General features: G+C 39.7%; 1 protein-coding gene across 1 annotated transcript in view; it reads left to right on the top strand.

The window, feature by feature from the left end:
* Positions 1 to 504: 504 nt before the first annotated feature.
* LOC144766960 (sulfate transporter-like) overlaps positions 505 to 21,471 on the top strand; it is a 120,466-nt gene continuing 99,499 nt past the window's right edge. The window contains exon 1 of the mRNA XM_078650642.1: positions 505 to 1,116. Coding sequence (XP_078506768.1) covers positions 505 to 1,116 — 612 coding nt within the window. The remainder of the gene's footprint in view (positions 1,117 to 21,471) is intronic.

Genomic DNA, 21,471 nt, shown 5'->3' with positions numbered 1-21,471 from the left:
AGAGCAGATGCTTGAATGCCAATCTCTTGTAGACATCTGATGATGGTGGGGTGTGATGCCATGTTGAAGGTCCCGAGAGGTTCGGAAGGATGAGGTTCAAATGCATTTGTGCCCAAGTGCCATTACCAGTTCTGGTCTATGACTTTTGCTGTCACTGTGGCTCTATCTCTGTCATGCTTCCTTAGCGCCTTGTATTGTGATGGTACTGCATGCCTATCCTCAACCTGAAATTTCAAGCAAACCTGTATCATCAAAGGATAATTTGAAAAATCTATGGGAAATGTTCAAAAGACTAGGACTTAAGAAATCTGTATTTTCACAATAGTAAATGTGGCTTCACACTGCTGGATTGTCACTAGTGAAGACGGGCATCAGCAAATGTCTGCTTGAGGAAGAAATACATTAACACTGCATTAGTTTTTGATGCTTGGAATAATATGGTGGAACTGACTTTATTCCTCATGATGCTCTCATTTCCTTCCTTTATTTAGTTGGCACCACAAGATGACATCCCAGCAAAAAGAGTTATCTGAGCAGGACGCAGACTTGCCGTCTTTTCATCGCACGTCCTTAGCTTACATGCAAGTCCATCTGGAGGAGCATGAGCAATGCAAGCCCAGCACCAAGGAGTTGATCCTCAAGAAGGCCAAGGAGATCTGCACGTGCACACCAAAAATGATCACAAAATCCCTCATTCAGACCCTCCCTGTGCTGGAATGGGTCCCTCGTTATAAGATCAAACAGCAGCTCCTGAATGACATTGTCTCAGGGCTCATCGTTGGAGTTGTCACCATTCCGCAGTCTATTGCGTATGCCCTCTTGGCCAACCTGGATCCTATTTATGGACTATACACAAACTTCTTTTGCTGCCTTGTTTACATTGCCTTTGGCACATCACGCCATAACTGCGTTGGGACCTATGGAGTGCTGTGCCTGATGATTGGCCAGTCAGTTAGCAAGCAGTTGAAAGCTGCTGGATTTGCGACAGATGGAGGAACTGTTACAGGGTCATTTATAAACTCATCCTTACCAATCAATGCCACTGACGTCTGTGACAAAAGCTGTTTTGCGATCAAGGTTGCCACATCCTTGACTTTTCTTGTTGGGGTTTACCAGGTAAATTGCGAGAATTAATTCTGTTGGCATAGTCTAGTCACCAGTGGTGAAGGAAAGCTGCCATAGTCCAGAAAGTGATCAAAGAAATTGGTCCCTTTCCTCTTGTTGAGTATTAAAAGTCATCAATAATTAAGCTTCTGTGGGTCCAGCAAACCAATAGTCCCTTGCACCTGCTGCACTCATGATAGATACCCTCCCCAGAAAGTCACTGGCCGCTCATATGTTCTTACCAATATCATCATTTGAGTATTACCCTGCATCAGAATGGGCTGGAACCGGCAGTCTTGGAAATTTGACAGTTCTCAAAGGGTAATGTATTCTCACCTCTTCTAATTATTTAATGGTATTTCTTTCCGACGAATAGCAAAGCATCTACTTTTAGAAGCATCAGTTTCTTTTAACATATGATTTGTTCTTTCAAGTGCAGTGTGCCCCCCTTTTATTGTAGGCCTCCGAACTCGATTAAAGTTATCCTAGCTTAACCGCAGGGACTTTGACCTCCACCGAAAGGTGATTTTACCCTAATATTCTGGCTATCCACTGTACTGAAAGCTCAGACCCAGTAGTAAGTGGAGATATTGGCGTAAATAAGCTTGGCTTCAACTATTTGAAATGAGGTTTAGGGGAGTGCCTTGACACCTCCAGCGAGGAAAGGCCAATACCTCGCCTTTTCCTAGAATATGACAGGGAGAGTGTCTTCTTGACATTAATAGTGAGCACTTATTTATCAAGTTTTGTGCCCTAATGATTGTCTGGTTATTAGTTTACATGTGATCTGGGTGCTAGTAAAAGCTGCTCAAGAGCTTGTGGGATGAAATAACTAATTGGAAAGGTGCCTAGTGTTTACCTCAGAAATGTACAGGAATCACCTGTGATTTAGTTGCCTAATCAGAGGGTCTAAGAGGCTGGCACGGATTCACAACATTTAAATGCCTGTTCAGTGAAGTCAAGCTTGTGAGAAGTGACTTACAGTATATGCTCTGTCAGGATTTCTCTCAGATTCTGTGGTTGTAAGTACCACCCTAGCAGCACAACACTCAGGCTTCATGTGCTAAATTCTTATGGAAATACTAGATTTTTTATCTGTGATTTAAATTCACAAGCCTCCTTAAACTTCCTGGTTACCTTGGTGGTCAATGCCACTGATGCGAGGTGTTGTGAATGTTAAGCAAGACACAGTATAGTGCAATGAATCGTTTAAGTGATATGCATTCCCTCACCATCTCTCCTTGTTCAAAGACCGTTTTCACATTTGGGAAACTTCAATCTTACAATCTTAGATCTTAATAGCTTTGATTACACAAATGATAGCCAAGCCAAAGTTGCAGCATTTTTTCACACATTTTGGAAATTGTAAAGATACCCAGGGATTTTGATTTTTTTAGCAGTCTAAGAGAACAGCACAAATCTGGTCCAATTTAGGTTTTTTTCAAAAATGGAAAATAAGTGCTGTGCAAGAAAGTGCCAGGACAGTTCCCTGCAAGATGGGAATAGAGTCAACGCCATCTCCGTTTGAGCCTACTAAGGCCTTATCAGTGAGGTATAGCTTAAACCAATGTTACATTGTTCTTGGGATCCATATCTGGGCATCCATCACACTTAGGGTGTCTACCCATACCCTGCAGCTGGAGATTGCGCACAACATGGACTAAAGAGAATTGTGTTTTCTTTTGGTGATTCAAGGCTGCCCGGATGGGAATAAACACTAGCTGCTGGTCAGCAGCCATATACCTTATGCGCCGCTGAGAGAGGTCAAGCCCCATGCATACTGGAAGCGGGAATGAGATCTATACAACACTACAGAAATAGGCAGACGATATGTGGCTGCTTAGTGGTACGATCTTGGACCTGTGAGGCAGTAAGATTAGTCACACTACATAGGAGAGTACCTTTTTTGCCTCTCCCCCAATTTGTTTACAGTTTTCCGGCTTATTGCTTATTCGCAAAGTTTAAAACATGTTTGTGAGGAATCATTCTTCATAACTTAATACAGCACTCCCTAAAATTGTACTCTTTCTACCTCATTGGACCAGGCTGAGAAGAAAAAGGGGTTTCAGTCATATTTTTGAATTTCTAGTAGTGGTACGTGGTAGTCTATACTTCCTATTTTTGTGGATTTTGCTTGCTTATAGTTTGTGAGAAATATAAGTATGAACCCCAGAGGTGAACCCAGAGAGCAATACAGGTCAGAAAAGTTGACAATAGTTAAGGGTTTCATAAACGAATTTCTCATTGAAAATACAAAACAGTGAATGTACATTTTACCCATTTTTCAAAGTTAGACACCCAGAGGAAAATGAGGATGGCTGACTTAACAGTGATTCTGTCTATTGTTTACCTAGATAATCTAAAAAACAAAATGTCCTGAGAATAACGTGAAAGAAAATAGAAAAATGTATGATCAATTCAAAAGAATCCCCTTTCCACAACTCTACCAATGAAATCCAATCATGTTGATTGGCATATTTTACAGGAGGAGAATCGGACACAATTGCAACCATGTCAAGTCCATATCTTGGAAAATAGACTTTGTGTGTCACCCATGTGTCATGTTGTGTTACTATATTTTGTAGAGCGTGCACATACCAAAAGAGGCATCTTGCTGGTGTGTCTGAACGGTATCTGACGGAAAATAAAGAAAAGGAAAAAAGACCTACTTAGAGACACTCAGAGATCATCAGGTCTTTAATTGCTTTCTAAAACTAGTCAGAATAGTCTATGTTCTACTGTGGTCTGGCAGTGCATTCCACCATTTACAGGTAGTGTGGGAGAAACTTCTCACTCCTCAATGGGCCTTCTTGATCCTAGATCACTACCTTGTTGGCAGTTGAGGATTGCAACTGGAGGTAGAGAGGGTCAACCTTGTGAAGGCCCCCCCCAGAATAGGTCCTTGAATTAAATCCACTGCCTGACAGGTAACCAATGCAAATTGCAAATGACCTGAGAGATAGAAATGAATTTTGAAGATTCAATAGAATTCGGGCTGCTGCATTTTGGAACATTTGCAACTTACTGAGTATGCACTGCTGAAAGCCCACATACAGAGCATTAAAGTAATCAAGTCTCGAGGTTACCAGGGCCACAATTAGTTTTCTTTAGCTCAAGGAAAAGAAAACAGATAATCTTTTTCAGCACCTTCAAAGTAAAAAAACAGGCAGAAGCTACCTGATTTACATGATCAGAAAACACCAACTTGGTGTCAAACATGACCCCTACGTTTCTCAGTTTTTGAACTGGCACTGGGAGAAAGCCCAAATTGGAGGGCCACCAAGTTGTACTCCAGAAGGAGGTATCATTGCCAAAGATTGTTACCTCTGTTTTCTCCGAGTTGATTTTGAGGCAGATTCTTTTGCATCTGTTCCACAACAGTTCTCATGCAAAGAATAATTTGGCGAGCAATTATCTTGGGATTATAGATAGCTAGGTCACTGATTTCATCAGGAGAACTGGTGAATACTAAATGATAGGAACGTTGCAATTGACAGCAAATATTGGTCTTTTACAGCACAAGGTACCATAAAATAATGTTTCTCTGCCCTAGATTGACATTTGTAGGGTGGAATAAGTAAGGGAAGCTTGTGCTTTCCAGGTAAGGAACATTATCTTAGTTTCTTTCTGGTTTCTAATTTTGAAGATTGTGTTCGGCTGGCAAGTTTCCATTTGTGCCAACCAAAAAAATCATCCAGTAGAGTAGCCAATTTGTCCTGGGCCCTAGAGTAAGGCATGGAAATGGGCCCCTGTTTGAATTATAAGGTACAGCAATAATCAGGGTACAGCGGGGTCCTCAGGCCTGCACCTGCTGCACCAATAGAAGCTACACCCATGAACACACCGCCATAAAATACAGACATCACACAAACCCCATTTTAAAAAAACCAGATCCTCCAAAAGCAGCTGACATACCAAATATTCAGGCCAGCTAATCTTCTATGACGTACGTTTATTTACATGCAAATCAAATCTCTTTAATTTTTCGTAGTTCGAATGTCCATAAAAATGTCTGGAATTGGCAGGACTCCCAGGATACAATGTTCCAGAAACTGCAAACATAGTACATCTGAAATCTTAAGGCCAAATGATATATATAAAAATGGTCTATATATATATATGTATTACCTACTGGCGGTCGCCAGTAGGTATATATAGTTAGGATTTTTTCTCTATGGGATTTTTGAAAATTCTATGTCTAATAACTTTGGCGTTTGTGGACGGAATTGGCTGAAATTTTCAGGAAAATGGCACATTTTGTTTCTGAGCAGCCCCTGAAAATTTGGGGGGGGTCGTCCAGGGGGGGGGTCGAGAAAAAAGGGGGGTCCCAAAACGTGTTTTTAACATTGAGTTTTCCATAGGGCGGTTGGCCTCACTTTTAGCCCGAACGGCTGAATGGATTTGCACGAAACTTGGCAAAATTGTAGGGACTGGTAGCCCGATGTGCCTTTTGTAGGTCTCAATATATGTGCTCCAATGGATTTTGAGAAATTAACGTTTAAAAAAAGATATATATCTGTAACAGCGGACCGGGCAGCGCTCCAGTTCGCGTACTTTTCGCGCAACGGAGCTTTGCGAAGCGAAGCTGATTGGTTCTCCGGCGTCTGTAAACATTCCAAACAGTCCGTAGCGGCCACCATCTTGTCTCTCGGTAGGATCGAGAGACAAGAGGAGGCCAAAGCGAAGGGGCAAATGACCATAAGGGGGCATAGTAGATTGTCGCTGACCCCCTAGGTTTGATGTGGAGGTTTTAAAAGGGCCCCGTGGGGCAAAAAAAAATAATAATAATAATAATCGAACGGCTGAATGGATTTGCACGAAACTTGGCAAAATTGTAGGGACTGGTAGCCCGATGTGCCTTTGCTAGGTCTCAATATATGTGCTCCAGTGGATTTTGAGAAATTAACGTTCAAAAAAAGATATATATCTGTAACAGCGCTCCGCTTCGCGTACTTTTCGCGTTACGGAGGTTTGCGAAGCTGATTGGTTCTTCGGCGTCTGTAAACATTCCAAACAGTCCGTAGCGGACGCCATCTTGTCTCTCGGTAGGATCTAGAGACAAGAGGAGGCCAAAGCGAAGGGGCAAATGACCATAAGGGGGCATAGTAGATCGTCCCTGACCCCCTAGGTTTGATGTGGAGGCTTTAAAAGGGTCTCGCAGGGCAAAAAAAAAATATACTGTTTTTTTAGTTTTTTTGCGTGGAGTGCGCCCGGTTCGCGAACCGGGAAGCGTTCTGGGGAGCGTACTTTCTTGAAAATTAGTGAAAAAAGTTAGAGTAAAATAATAATTGTGAGTGATCAGATGTAGGGTAGCTCTGAGAAGAGCTTTTGGGTTTATGGTACATTTAGGTACTTATAAGTAGGTACCAATGCACAGTCTTAAATTCAGAGTGAAAATTCTGTTGCCCTCATCTGAGAAGTGAACTCCATCTCCTCTGTAGATATCTTGCATGTAGTAACGCAAGTTATTGTTGTACAGGGAGCCCATTCCATGGTCTCTCATGTAAGCTGAAACAGATTTGTTTACATGCTTCCTCGATTTCTCAATTTGTGGACAAAATTGGTTCGACCACCTCCATTTTTGTCTTTGGCATATATTTGAATATACCAAGGCAGTCTGAGGAAAAAGTGCCATCAATTGCTCAAAGGTGTCCTTTAAAAGCATTTCCAGACCTACCCCAGTCAAAGTGCCCAAATCATTACCTCCACAGTGCACAATTAACAGGTCAGGTTTTGGCAAATGCATAAAGGTTTTCACCAATGGTATCAATTGGTGACATTTTAATCCTCTGTGGCCAAGCCACTTAATTTCCACATCTTGTAAATTGAGGTTAGATAAATTCCTGTTTTCAGCGTACGTCTGAGCCCAATAGATGTAACTATGTCCAACAATCCAGACAGAAAACATGGCGAGAGAAGGTTCTCCTGCAGTCAGATGAAGTGTGGCAATGAAATGGCAGTTGAAAAAATGAGAGTGTAAAATGAAAAAAACTGAGGAGTTTCTGTGTTAATGAAGCAGTAAGAGTGATTGGTGGATTTTGATTGCTGAAAACAGAAAGTTAGGGTGCATGGATGAGTTCGTTGAAAGATGTATTTTGAGTGGCGAAGAAAAAATCATTAAATGAAAGATTGCACTGGATATGCAGGTGCACTGAGAGTTCAGAGTTCAATTGCAACATTGTTGTGTGAACTTGGAAACACCAGAGGTCTTGCAAGAGGTGGTTGCTATGCAGAAAAAGCAGAGAGGGGGCAGAGGGGGGAAGGGTTTTGCTTTGAAAAAAAGTGAGGGAAGAGTTTTGATTGGGTGACATGAGAGATATGTGTGAAGAATTACAGCATTTCTGTGCTTTTGATAGCTGCAGACTCTGGAGTGCATACCTTTTGCTCTGCTGAAGACAAATTGGTGTGTTTCTGAGACTGTTTTGAAACTCAAAGTATTTGCTAAGGTGAGAAAAGATTTCTTTAATTTAGATAGAAAATAGTGTGCTTTAAGGAGAAAATTATGAAGAAAGTTGTGTTTTTCAAATGTTGCTTTGTCTCAAGTGTTTTACAAATAGATTTTGTTTGTTTGAGAAATTGTAATTGGAGAAAATGTGAAGTATTAGTACTGACAGGGTTTTTATGTGCATAGGAGCTGTGGAGTGTTTTCGAATTATGACTTGTAAATCGTTTTTGAGAAAAAGCAATGGTTTTAATATTGATGAGAAGGACATAATGGTGTCTGCTTCTTTATAAGGTAATTGAGAGTCTCTGATGTTATTTTTCCCATTTCAATGTAAGAAGTTTGTCTGTGGAGCAAATTGCTTGTAAATATGCTCCCACCTGTGCATGGCACATTTAGATTTTGAATGTTTGCGTTATATAGGCATGTTAAAGGTGACTGAAACATGCTGCAAAGGCAATCAAAAAACGCTTTTATGTGTCTTAAGGACATTTTAAGTCATTTCCCCATGTGCAGTGTTTTCAAATTATGAGTTGAAAATCGTTTTTGAGGTAAAGGAATGTTTTCAAAATGTATGTGCGCCATATGCCCCCAAATTTCTTTTTCAGGGGTGCAGCAGGGTGTTCTTGAGACACTCCTGCACCCTCGGAAAAATTCGTAATTTGCGATGAGGTAATTGCTAATCGCAAATTGCACCTTCATTCCTATGGGCCTCCTGCTGCATGGAAATGAATGGGTAATTTGTAATTAGCAAATAGCTCATCGCAAACTAGGAATGGTAAAGAATCGCTATTTATTCCTTAAAGTTCGCTATTTAGGAAATGCAAAAAACTTTGATGATACATATGGCGGTTCATGTCTAACAAGATAAGAAGCATAGGGATAGATTTATGATGACTGGCGCATCACCAGGGATGTGTTAGTCATTCTGTGCCGCTGTTCCGTCACCTATGGTGTGCTGCATTTACAATGCGGCGCATCATGGGGCAAAAACAGCACAGATGCGTGACGTATCTGTGCCGTAAAGGTGGCGCATTGCTGGAGTTGTATCGCAAGTGTGATGAAGCTCCAGCAAGGCTCAGGGGTGCCGCTGTCGCAGGGTTTCTGTTCTCACGCAGAACTGTGGACAGAGGATTGGAACCTCGGCGAATTAGGGTGCCCCAAAACTCACCTTAGTAATCAAAATCCCTTAGCAAGCTAGGTACAGTGTCACATTGGATATAACAAACTCTCAATGTTTAGACAATCCAGAATATGAACTTATAGTACCTCAGGATACGTGGAACTCATGAACAGTCGGTCGTTATATATTTCTTAGAAACCAGAACATGGAGTTAAGAAGAACACATGTGTATTTGAAATGTTTATTTACTAATGCCGTCTTCTCAGGCGTAGTATCTTAGATAATACAAGTACACATATTATCAGTAGCAAAATTACCAGCATAGTTACTAGTACATAAAAAGCGAATGGTGACAGTATGTTAACATGCTGTAAATGAATAAGAGTTAGCATTACTTATAAGCAGCCGCGGGCCGTGGAGGGAGTTACGGTGGGGCAGGGAGGCGGGGAGGGGGAGGGGCAGGGTGGAGAGGGCTCCACCCTGCCCCTCCCCCTCCCCGCCTCCCTGCCCCACCGTAACTCCCTCCACGGCCCGCGGCTGCTTATATCTCACCCTCCCTAATACACATATTATATTATTTGCTAAGAAGGTCTCTTTGTGTTGGTTTAGGGCGTGCCGATACTTTAGTGTCTTAGATTTGAAGGAATCACATCAGCATACACCAGCTCTCTCTTCATGTGAACCGCATCAAGTTTTGTGTATGTGTGTTCGGCAAAGCAATATAAAACCCGCCTCATGCCCAGAATTGGCAGAAGCTGCACTTATGTTATGAGTATGAAGTCGTGGAGATCAGACCTCATAACAATTCTGTATCGTGTTGTTCTTGAAACTTCAGCACTCGCTGTACAGATATAGTTTAACAAGTAAAGCAGATAGTAGAGCAATAACATATTATTCTCATGTAAATCACGATGAACTATTAGGTTGAAAGCTAAAGCAACAACTAAGTGTCGTGTGCAGAAGTTGCAAAAAAGGAAAAATGGCGTTTAAACCGGTAATGAGTCCATGCTAACTTAACACGGTGTAAAGATATCCAGGATCTACATGACACCTCCCCATGATCCGGAAACGAACTGAATAAGATAATAGAAGTGCCATCTCATGAGAGCAGATTGCAACTTTATATGTGGACGGTCCGCAAGGTAAAACATTAAAAACTAGGAAAATTTAATGCTAAAGAAAAATAAAACAGCCAACTACTTTATCGAGGCGTAAGCCAATAGGCAAGCTAAATAATAAAAACTTGACAAATAAGTCAATGAATTGTCAATGAAATGCTAGTACTCAGCATATCAAACATGAAAAAGGTCTATGACATAACTGTGTATGCAAAATAAGCTGCAACAGCCTCTAATAGGAAGTCACCGTCTTCATCCGAAAAGAGTTCAGCCATCCAATTTAAAAGCGGAAAAGAACATACGTGCTCTCCCAGCACCGGATCCTCTATCACCATCAGAGGACAGCTCGGTGGGTTTTCAAGAAAGCTCTGTTCCAAGAAAGACTGTGTTGCCGCCAGTAAATTCCAGGGACCAATTAGTCCATGGATCAATGCCACAGCCATAATCCTTTCGCCAGGACAAACCAACTCGTGAGTAATGATAGGACTCATCAGCTGATTAAAGTCGACGTCAGGAGAAACCGGTCCGCAGAGACACAAATCAATGGCCCAATCGAAATCACAGGTCAGGCAGTGAAATACAGGCTGGACACAGGTGAAGTAGGAGAATCGAAAAGATAATCCATATGCCGTGCTTAATATGGCCAACGGCATTGTGCCATAATATTCAAGCATGCGATTGCGGAACAGCGTCAGCAGCTGCAGGGCGGGAGCTTGCACAGGAGGGACATCCATATTTAAAAATGTAAAAAAGCACAAGAGCGTCCGGTGGTAATGCAAGTAAAAATGGGAATCCACCAAGCACAGTGGAAAAAATAGAATGAAAGAAAGCAGGGATGATTCCAAAGATTTTCTCAAATGAAGTCACGAGACCACTGGTAACAACTTTAAAAAAGTGCGCCAGGCCCTTTGTGGAGGACGCGTTAGAGATAGTCCGAACCATCTTGCTGAAATGGAAAGGCGAATCTGTATTTAAAAGGGTCTGCACCTCTGTACGGGTGTTCGCTATGTGAAGCACGAAAGTTTCACGGGCCGAAGTCAAGGCCACCTCTCTCTGAGACAAAAGAGCTCTTATTCTTGCCATGCCGTTGAAATGTGCTCCCAAGGTTGGTATTTGTGGCCAGATTGAAAACTCCCTATGTTCATGTGTGGGAGGAAATAGAACATTTCTGCAGCAAATAACCCGTTCACTTACTGTTACGATAAAAGGAATACTTTTAATTAACCCAGAACAATCTTCATTATTGAGCATCAAATAACTACCATTTTCCAACAACTTGAACGTGGGGATGATAGCAGGAACTGGCGTGCCTTGCAACACGCAAGCCATATTTGGTCGGTGTTTGTTGCATGAACCGTGTAACTGTATGTGCCTACACATTAGTGAATGATCTGGCGTCTCAGTGCATTCCTCTCCATTCAGATAAACTTCTTGATCATCTTTGAAAATCTGTATGTGTATGGAAGCGACCAGACCTCATGAAGAAAACCACTACCTAAAGGTTAATAACAACCTATTTGTATATATTTCATACAATTTGAAAACTTATATAAAGCAAAAGGCAGCGTTATTAAACCGTGGATAAGGCACGTTGCCAAAGCAGTCAACCTTTTAGATTTATAGTGGAAATGTTAAAGGAAGAATTACGGAGTAGGGCCTGTAAATCTTTAATGGACAACGAGTAAAATTACTCCAACCATCATATTCCTGTAACTCCGGGATAGTAGGGGTGTTTAATTTTTTAGAAGTAGCCAATCCAAAGCATTTGGTCTGGGAAATTGTTTCATTCACAAACAACATATGATTTGGGATGAGACATGCACGGTGCAAAGCCTCAGTGCCTTGTACCTGCCAGGTTCGTGAACCCCAAACTGATGTAGATCCTGGATATCTTTACTCTGTGTTAAGTTAGCATGGGCTCATTACTGGTTTAAACGCCATTTTTCCTTTTTTGCAACTTCTGCACACGACACTTAGTTGTTGCTTTAGCTTTCAGCCTACCTGCGTCAAGATCTATGCCTGCTTCAAGCAGGTGCAGGGTTTTGATGTAGCTTTGTCCTATCTGATTGTAAATGCGGCACACCGTGGGTGGCAGAGCAGCGGTGCACGTTAACTGGTGCATCCCTGGGGATGTGCTAGTTAATATAAATCTGCCCCTTTACATTTAATTATGTGCAGGGGACACAGAGTCGGTGAGGTTTATCCAAGGTTAAGAAGAGATGAGTCCTGTTCAGTGAAAAATTGGAGATAGGCTTCACCTCCTCTGCTCCTCAGCATCGTTGGACATGGTTAAATAATAGCTGCAAAATGTTACTCTTGTTAAACAATTTTACTATTATAATCTCTGAGATTTGTCTCTTACTGTGCAACATCTCATTGTTGTTATCTTTCTTTAAAGATAAAGACAACATCAACATGAGCGACAATCAGCAATCAGTTGATTTCGACCTCATCATTGAACTCGTAATTGAAACATCAGTGGATGTTGATCCCTTGGATGATTTCAATCCTGAGGATGAAGAAGAACGTGATGAGGATGCAGATTTGTCAGAATTGTATGACATAGGATGGGAAGCTGACTTGCTTGAGCCTATGGAACTATAAACATTTATTTTATAAATTTATAATAAATAAAAAGTAAATATGTAAACCGTTTAATTTAAAAATAAAGACACCTTCAAAAACAGGTTATGTGTAGTGTCTTCAATAAAATATTAAAATATGGTCATAAAATTAGATCAGATTCATATATAAAACAGGACAGGTAAAATGAATATAAATTCCATTTCTTTTCTGCTATTTCTGTATTCTAAATTTGCCATGTACAAAAAATTCTTCTATGTAAAAATGTTAAGTAGTGTGTTAAGTTTTTGATGACTGTTATTAATTTACTGTTGGGTAATAGTGGTTAATAACATTTTTTATTATATTTTACCACAGATTCAACTGCAGATTATTTCAAGATTTTAGGATGCCAAGCAAAGAAAGAGTGAGAAAGGCTGCAAAACGTCAAAGACAGCAGTTGAATGAAAAAAAGCAGCAGTCCTCTAACAAAAAGATTTGTCAAGTCACCAAGAAAGCACCGGGTAAGAGTACAAAAACATTCATAAGAAATATCTCTAGTAAAAAAAATATTACTACAGAAAATGTTTCAGTCCAGAAAAGGAGAAGCAATTCAAACGGTAAGGAAAGGCCAATGAGAAATGTTACTGCTAGAGTAAGAGATAACTCTATGCATGAAAGTAGAAGGAAACAACAGTTTAGGGACATTCATAAACGAATGTTCCGCAACAGGATAATTGGCAATTTGTTAAAAAATATTAAGAAAGGTCAACAGACAGTGGTTTTTTATAAGAGAAAAAAAATAGTTGAGAAAGTTATTGATCAGGCATTTGAAATTAAACGTAAGTTATTTATTTTGACAATCAATAGAATTAGGAAGCTAAACAAGGCAATTTATGATTTCAAAAGAAATAGTAGATGGAAGAGAATAGTTAATCGTAGTAATTTTTGTGAAGTTTTTTCTGGAGAATGGATGCATAGTTCAAGCTCTGAGGCATTTTTTAATGAGGAGAGTTATTTCCAGGATAATGATTTGGTGCATGCAGTTGACACCAGTGGTCGAGCTTATGAAGTGAAAGATGGTTGTCCAGTTGAAAAAGAAAAACTTGTGACAACAGAGATAGAAGAGGTGTTAGGTAATGAGGTTTTAGGGAGACGTCCTAAGGGTCCTGTGTACACCTGGAAGTGTAGTAGTATTTGCAGTGTACGACAGGATTCCATCAATTTGCTTTGTGATTTTATACGGTCATTTAATAAGAAAAGTTTGAAGCAGAAAATGAAGTTGTTGCAAGAATTAGATCCTTGCAGAGTGAGAGAAGTGATAGGTTTGCATGGTCATTCACTGGCTTGTCTTTCCAGGAGAGTATGCCAGAGTGTTTTTCATCATTTCAGGATGCTAGCAGTGCATCATAATAAAGTGAGGAAATTAGTTAGAATGTTGTATTATGCTAAGAGTCCAGCAATTATGCTTAAACAATTATGCGCTGCTCTTTTGCATGGTTCTGAAATAGATGTGAAGAATATATGTGAAGAAATTGAGTTTTGTTACTTTGGAAGTAAAGAGGAGAATGTTGAAATTGACCAAGAAGAAGAGAGTAATGTGGAAGATAGTGTACAGGTTTCCAGTACAGATAATTTCCAGAGGGAAATTGCGACGTTTGAGGTGAAATCAAGTGAGAGGCCAAATTTCACTTGTGTGTGTTGTCGACGCACTTATTATAAGAATCAGACTAAGTTAGTGGATTTATATGCAAAAAGTGAAAGGGAAAATAATAGTGAATGGAAGGATTTTACAACATACTTGATGGTAGAAAATTGTTTTGATTTGGGATTGGATCAACGTGTGTGTACTTATTGTTGTAACAAATTAAATCAAAACCAGATGCCTGCTAGAGCAGTTCATAATAATCTGGAATTGGTTGAGATTCCTTCTGAATTGAAGGATTTAAATACTTATGAATCTATTTTGATTCAAAGTATCCATCCCTTTCAGGCTATTGTAAGAATGGAGCCAAAGACAGGGAAATTGCCTCCATCAGATTTACAGAGAGGATTAAAGGGAAGAGTTGTTTATTTGCCTCTAGATTTGAAGAAAAACATTAACACAATTGGAGTAGAAAAAGTGGAAGAGGAACCTCTTGTTATCTTAGTTAATGGGGTTCCGACAAAGAATAAGAAAATATGGCAAGATTTAGTAGATGTTAGGAAAGTCAAAAGGGCAACATTGTATTTGAAAAAATATAATAAATACTATAAAAATGTATATGTTGCAGAAGAGGAAGTAAGTGAGGAAGAGGATAGCGATTTGTGTGCTGGTCAAATTGAGAAAGTAGAACCCTGTACTAGTGAAGAAATATATGAACATTATAGTGTTCATCCTTTGCATTCCAAGGAAGTCATGAGGAATGCTATTGAGTTGTTTCAAATGAAACAAGCGAAAGGGAGTCCCATTAGTGTTTGGGAGGAAAGTTTGGAAGCTCGGTGTTTCCCACAGCTTTTTCCAACAGGTCAGGGAGGAAGATATGATGAGCGACCTCATCAAATTCCTGCTTCTGAATACCGGACTTTGCGATTGTATGCAGGAGATCCTAGGTTTCGACAATGCATTCCTTATTTGTTTCATCTCCTGTTTGAAAGCGATCTGTCTGGACTGTCATATGCAGTGAACCACATCTTGAAAAAGGGTATACACATGCAAAACATCTCGGCAAGTGACTTTATGGATAAAGTCAATGTCCAAGACATTATTTTGGATTCTCACCTGATTAATCTCATGGCGTGTCAGCGTGGTACTAATGAGTACTGGTACCGTCGTCATGGTGATTTAAAATGTATGCTGAGGAACTTAGGAACTCCCACATGGTTCCTCACTTTGAGCTGTGCTGAGTATGGCTGGGAAGACTTACTTGAATTTCTACGAGAGGCAAATGCTAACGTAGAAAACATCGAATTCAAGACACCCGGAGAACTGTGCTCTTTGGATCCAGTCAATGTATGTAGGTACTTCAATCATAGATTTGAAGGTATGATGTCTTTCATCATGAATAAGAAGAATCCACCTCTTGGAGAGGTGTTGGATTTCTTCTGGAGGAAGGAGTACCAAGCAAGAGGTGCTCCTCATATACATATGTTGCTGTGGATCAAGGATGCACCTAAATTTGGAACGGATGCAGAAGACTCAGTGATGAGTTTCATAGAACAGTATTCTACGGGTGCTGTTCCAAACGCAAAGGAGAAAAAAAGCCTAAGAGAAAAAGTTCTACGTTTCCAAAGCCATCGATGTGGAAAGTACTGTCGTCGTAAATTCCGGAACAAAGACAAGTTCTACACCAAATGTCGTTTCGGCTTTCCACGACCGGTGATTTCTAAAGGAAGAGTGAACAGTTTGATGTCTTCGCTGCGACATAATGTGATGAAGAAATCACCTAAAAACACATACAATTTGAAGAGGAACGAAGAGTCTAAGTACATCAACGACTACAACCCGGTGATTTTGTCCATGTGGAATGCTAACATGGATATACAGTTTGTGGCTGATAACTGTATGGCTGTGGCTCGGTATGTGACATCTTACATCACCAAAAAAGAGAAGACAGAATTGAAGGATATGTGGGAGGACATTTCCCATGAAAAGAGCCTCAGCAAGAAGTTGTACAGTTTCAGTCTGAAGATGTTGTCGCATCGAGAAATCGGAGCTTACGAATGTTCTGACCGGTTGTCTTCAGCAAGTCTCTATGCCAAGTCCAGGAGTATCGTTTGGGCGAGTGTTGGTCTTGCTGCAACGCGTAATCGAGTTCTGAAACCTGTGCGGGAAATTGAGTATTTGGCGGAAAAGGAGCCAAATAGTACCGACATTTTGAAGAGCAACATGTTGGATACATATTATCCAAATCGAAGCAGTCACCTCAAGAATGTTTGTCTGTATGAGGTTCTGCAAAATTACATATTCAAGAGGAACATCAAAGAAGATACTGAGAAAGGAGTGTATGCTGTAATAGGAAGTGAGGGATGTCTGGTCAAGCAAAGAAAATGCCACTTGATAAACCATCGAAAATTGAGTGGCGAATGTCCTGAAAAAAAGGAGTTTTTCTATTTAGCACTTTTGCAACTTTTTAAGCCTTGGCGTGCAGAAGAGGAACTGCTTGGAGATTTCCTTTGTTACGAAGACTCATTCAATGCTGCCAAGGAGACCATAGAATGTCCTGCTTTTCCCAAATATGTAGAAATGTTGAATGTGGAAATTGAGCAGGAAGCAACGATTGCAGCCGAGATTGCCAGAGACAGTTCTCAGGACAGTCAGAGTTCTGCTTCATTGAGTCAGGATCCACTAGGAGGACCTCTTATCGAAAATGAAGCTGCCACTGCTATGAATGAAGTGGAAAGAGCCATGGCACATGCTCAGGAGGATGCGGTTAACTTAGAAGAGTTGGAAAGACAACTCAACGTTGAGCAGAGGAAAATATATGACGAGATTACCATGCAAATTGATCATGGATTAAGTCATGACAAGAAAGGGTGCTCATGTACGTCGTTGAAGCCTGTCCGACTGTACGTGAGTGGAGAAGCGGGAACTGGAAAAAGTTTCCTTATTAAAGCAATTTCATGTTATTTGCAGGAAAGGACAGAGTCATCGCTGTCTTGTGTTGTCACCGCTCCAACTGGACTGGCAGCACATAACATTAAAGGGATTACTTTACATCGTTTACTGATGCTGCCAGTGGAGCATGATAACAAATTAGAATATCACAAGCTATCTGGAGATGCTTGTTTTGAAGTTTCAAGAGTCTTGAGGAAAATGAAACTTCTTATCATTGACGAAGTAAGCATGGTTTCCAATGTCATGCTTGCCTTTGTGCATTTGAGAATGCAAGAAGTTCTCAAAACAGAGTATGATGTGTTATTTGGTGGCAAACACATCATTGTTTTCGGAGATCTTCTGCAGCTGACACCAGTGAAAGGGCAACCTGTGTTCAAAATGCTCACGCATGAAGATACCAGGAAGTGCTTAGGGAGCATTGGCAAGGTCAATATATGGTTAAACTTCAATTATGCTGAACTGCATGAAAATATGCGTCAGGCAAAAGATGAAGTTTACAAGACTATTCTACAAGATGTTAGAATTGGAAAAGTGACCGAGCATGGGAAAGAAGCTTTACATGCACGATTACTGACAAATTTATATCCAGACGAAGATGTTGTGCCTGAGAATATTTTTCAGAAAGTTACTGAGAAAAAATCTGGAATATGTTTGATGCCAACTCTTGCAGAATGTGCCAAATTCAACAACAAAATGTTGCATTTAGAAAAGCAAGAGATTGTGAAACTGGAAGCTATTGACAGAGTAGAGCATATGGGATCAACAATTATTTTGTCTGAGAATCTGAAAACAAAATTGGATTCATTAGAGAAGAGTATATCTAAAACTGCGGGTTTTGAAAAGACTCTGAATGTGTGCTTGAACTGCCGTATAATTTTAAGAAGGAATTTACATGTTGAAAGAGGTCTGGTAAATGGATCAATGGGTAATGTTGTTGATTTTGTGAAATACAGAAATAGAGATGGAATTGAATTTTTAAAAATTAAATTTGATGGCATTGAGGAAGTACAGCTAATTGCTCGTTGTTCTGCTAGATTTTTGCTTGTAAAAGACTTATATGTTCGTCGTAAGCAGTTTCCTGTTTGCTTGGCATATGCGGTGACAATCCATAAATCGCAAGGTTTAAGTGTAGACTGTGCATTGGTGAATATTGGCAGTTCTGTGTTCAAGGAGGGTATGGCATATGTGGCATTGTCACGAGTTAGAACTTTATCGGGATTGTACTTGATTGAGTGTGATGTCACAAACATTTGTGCAGATCTAGATTGTGTTAAGGAATACAATAGGTTAAGAAGAGAGTATGCGCCACATTTGACTCAGTATCCTTTGTTTGAGAAACGTGTGGTAGGCCGGAAACGAAGAAATGTGACCAATACTGGGGAGGTTGTAGCAAAAAGACGAAAAGTTGATGAACCTGAAATTATAAGCAGAAACAAAAAGGATTCTGTTGAAGATGTTGTTGGTTTTCAATTTGAAAACAGTTCTGGTGTCAACTGCTATGCTAATGTAGTGGTTAATGTTTTGTTTTCTCTAGAAAATGTAAAAGAAGAGATTGTGGTCAATTCTGATCAAAGATTTTGCAGTTTGTTAAATTCTGTGTTAGAGAAATGTAGCACTGATAGAACAAACATAGAAAGTGTGTCTGAAATTCGAAATCTGTTAGACAGATGTTCAGGCCAAACACAATTCTCTCAAAATAGTCAGCAAGATTGTCAGGAGTTTTTAATGTATATGCTTGATGTATTGCATGATGAAGGTGTAGATGTAGATCACCTGTTTGGGCTTTCTTATCAATGGCAGCATGACTGCGAGAACTGTAGGGTATCAAGTACTACTAGTGTAGACTCCGAAAGATTTATATATTTAACTTTGCCAGACAGTAAATCAGTCTCCTTTAATAAGCTAGTAAAAGCAGCTGATCACAACATGGAGTGTAGCCAATGTAAATCTGAAATGATGTCCACATTATTTATACGAACATATGGCCAGTATGTCATTTTAATGTTCCAACGATGTAGGCCTGATGGAACAAAATTGACAACTTTAATTAAAAATTTTGTGGCTTCACAGTTGTCAATATCAGGAAGGACTTTTGTAACTGTAGCAATTATATATCATGATGGTCCTTCAATAACATCAGGACATTATACAGCTTATTTAAAGTGTAGAAATGGCTGGTCATTCTGCAATGATTCTGTTTTAATTTTCAAAAAAAAATTGCCGTATGACCTTAAAAACTCTTACCTGGTGTTTTTAAAACTAAAATTTTAGAGAAAGAATCTCGGGATGTGCTCTGAGGAATTTCAAGAAGTTCTAATGGCTCCTACACGATTTGGCCTTGAGGATAAGTGTAGTATAGAGACATAACTTCTTACCATAACACTGGACGTCATGGAGAAATACGTGCACTTTGAATGAGTTCAGAAAAACTGTTTCTTTTTATAAGCTAATTGAAGCAGCCAATCAAAACATGGAGTAGAGGGAATGTAAGTCTGCAATGCTGTCTACTGTTTTACATTGCTTTGTGATTAAAAGTGATGTAGAGAATTAAATAATTGTACTAGTCATAAAGGTAGTGTAAGTCTGCTTCATAGTAAGAAGTATCAGTGTGATAGGAAATGTAGAACATGATTGAGCAAGAAGGGGAAGATATTACTAGTCCAGGATTGTGAAAATGATCTTCAACATTTTAATTGTGAAAGTTGCGGAAATACAACATGACGGGATTGGTTTAAAAGAATTCTAAGAGTTATAAATGGCTCAGACACGATTTGGCCTTGTGGAAACGTGTGGTAGAGAGCGAGAAGTCATTTATTGTATGTAACATGTTTTTGAAAACGATGGAGGTTTTCTTTCAGAAAGTGGCGGGTTGAAAGTAATAACAGCACAACAGAGTGTAAGCTGTTCATAGGACATCCTTGGCCGTCATGGAAAGTAAGTTAACTTTAAGGAGTTCTGAATTCTGATTTGTTATGTTGTATGGGTTTTTTAAACACAATCATTTTGATTGTGTTTTTTTTCCCCGCTGTTATATGATGAATACCTTCAAGTCACTGTTTTAGTGAAATTTGATACATTCTGAGAACAGCAAAAATAAACCATTTAACATGTATAATTAATTCTGTTCTGTTTGCATTTATGATGTACATGTACAACTGTGTAGGAGGCATGGAGAAGGTGAGGCTTCTGTAAGTGTCAAAGTTGTTGCATACAGTGCTCATATTCTACGTAGTCTTTTATATTTCATTACTTTCACTGTTTCTGACTGATCTAAAATTTTTTTTTTAAAAAGAACAGTAAGTATAAGGGAAGGAAACAGACAGTTATGTTAAAAGAAACACAGCTATAGGGAATAAACTAGGGATACTGTTACCCGCAATCCTCTGCTGATGATGTCATTGAGCATGTCATGAATGATGTAATATGTGACATCATCAGCAGTGGATTACGGGTAATAGTATCTCTAGTTTACTCCCCTATAGCTGTCTTTCTTTTAACATAACTGTCTGTTTCCTTCCCTTATACTTACTGTTCTTTTTTTTAAAAAACATTTTTGGGTTCGCTTCCGGTTCGCGTAGCGGGGAGCGAACTGGGAAGCGAACTAAGAGAAATAGAGGTTGGCACAGTTCCAAATATTGTACCAATTTTTTAATAACGGGGAGGTAGTTCTGTAAAGAACTTTTTTTTTATTGTTTTTGTTGTTTTATATTTTTTTTATTATTTTTCTGAACATTTTTTTACTTTTTTTGAATTTTTCTGAACAGTTTTATATTTTTTTTGGGTTTTTTTCGGAGGGGGCAACGAAAACGATTCATTGTAAAGGGCTCAACAGGAGCAAAAACAAAAAAAAGAATTTATTATTTGGGGCGTTTCGTACAAACTTGCATATGATAGTCAATAGCTCTGTTGATCAGAGTGATGCTTCTTTCTCCGTAGCAAATGAATCCACTGCAATGTACGCAGACTTGTTTTACTTCACGAAATCTTGTTTGTATATTTGGCACCATCTCCCTGCCCTCTGGTCCAGTTACTTCCGGTACAACAGATCTTCTGGCCATAATAGGGAGATTATCTAGGTCGTTACGAAACTGTGCAGCACTGTAGTTGTTAGGATGCCACCTAGTCATATGGCGATGCATTGTGTAGTTTCCGAAACTGTATTTTTTGTCGGTCCCTCTGGACAGTCTATCTTGACATATAAGGCAAGTTACGTATCTTGCATTTACTTTTTTCTGACCTTTGGGAATTTAAAAAAATTGCCAAATGAAGTTTTCTTTCCGGTGAGACGTCCTAGGCTCCTCAGGCAAAAAGTGCCTCTCTTCGTGCTCGTCGTCCTGTTCCTCTTCTTCCTCTTCTTGCTGAATTATAACTTCAGCAGGTGGTCCACTCTTCCTTGGATGTGGTGGAGGTGGTGGGGAAGCACCAGCTGAAGCTACTAAAGAAGCCATTGCTCACTGGTAACAAAGGGTCTTTCTCTCACAATGATGAAAGTCAGAGTGAGGAAAGAAGGAGGGATTTTTATCAT

Source organism: Lissotriton helveticus, chromosome 7 (genome assembly GCF_964261635.1).
Source record: "Lissotriton helveticus chromosome 7, aLisHel1.1, whole genome shotgun sequence".
Lineage (NCBI taxonomy): Eukaryota > Metazoa > Chordata > Amphibia > Caudata > Salamandridae > Lissotriton > Lissotriton helveticus.
Note: the sequence above shows the minus strand (reverse complement) of the source record. Positions and strands in the feature narration are given on the sequence as shown.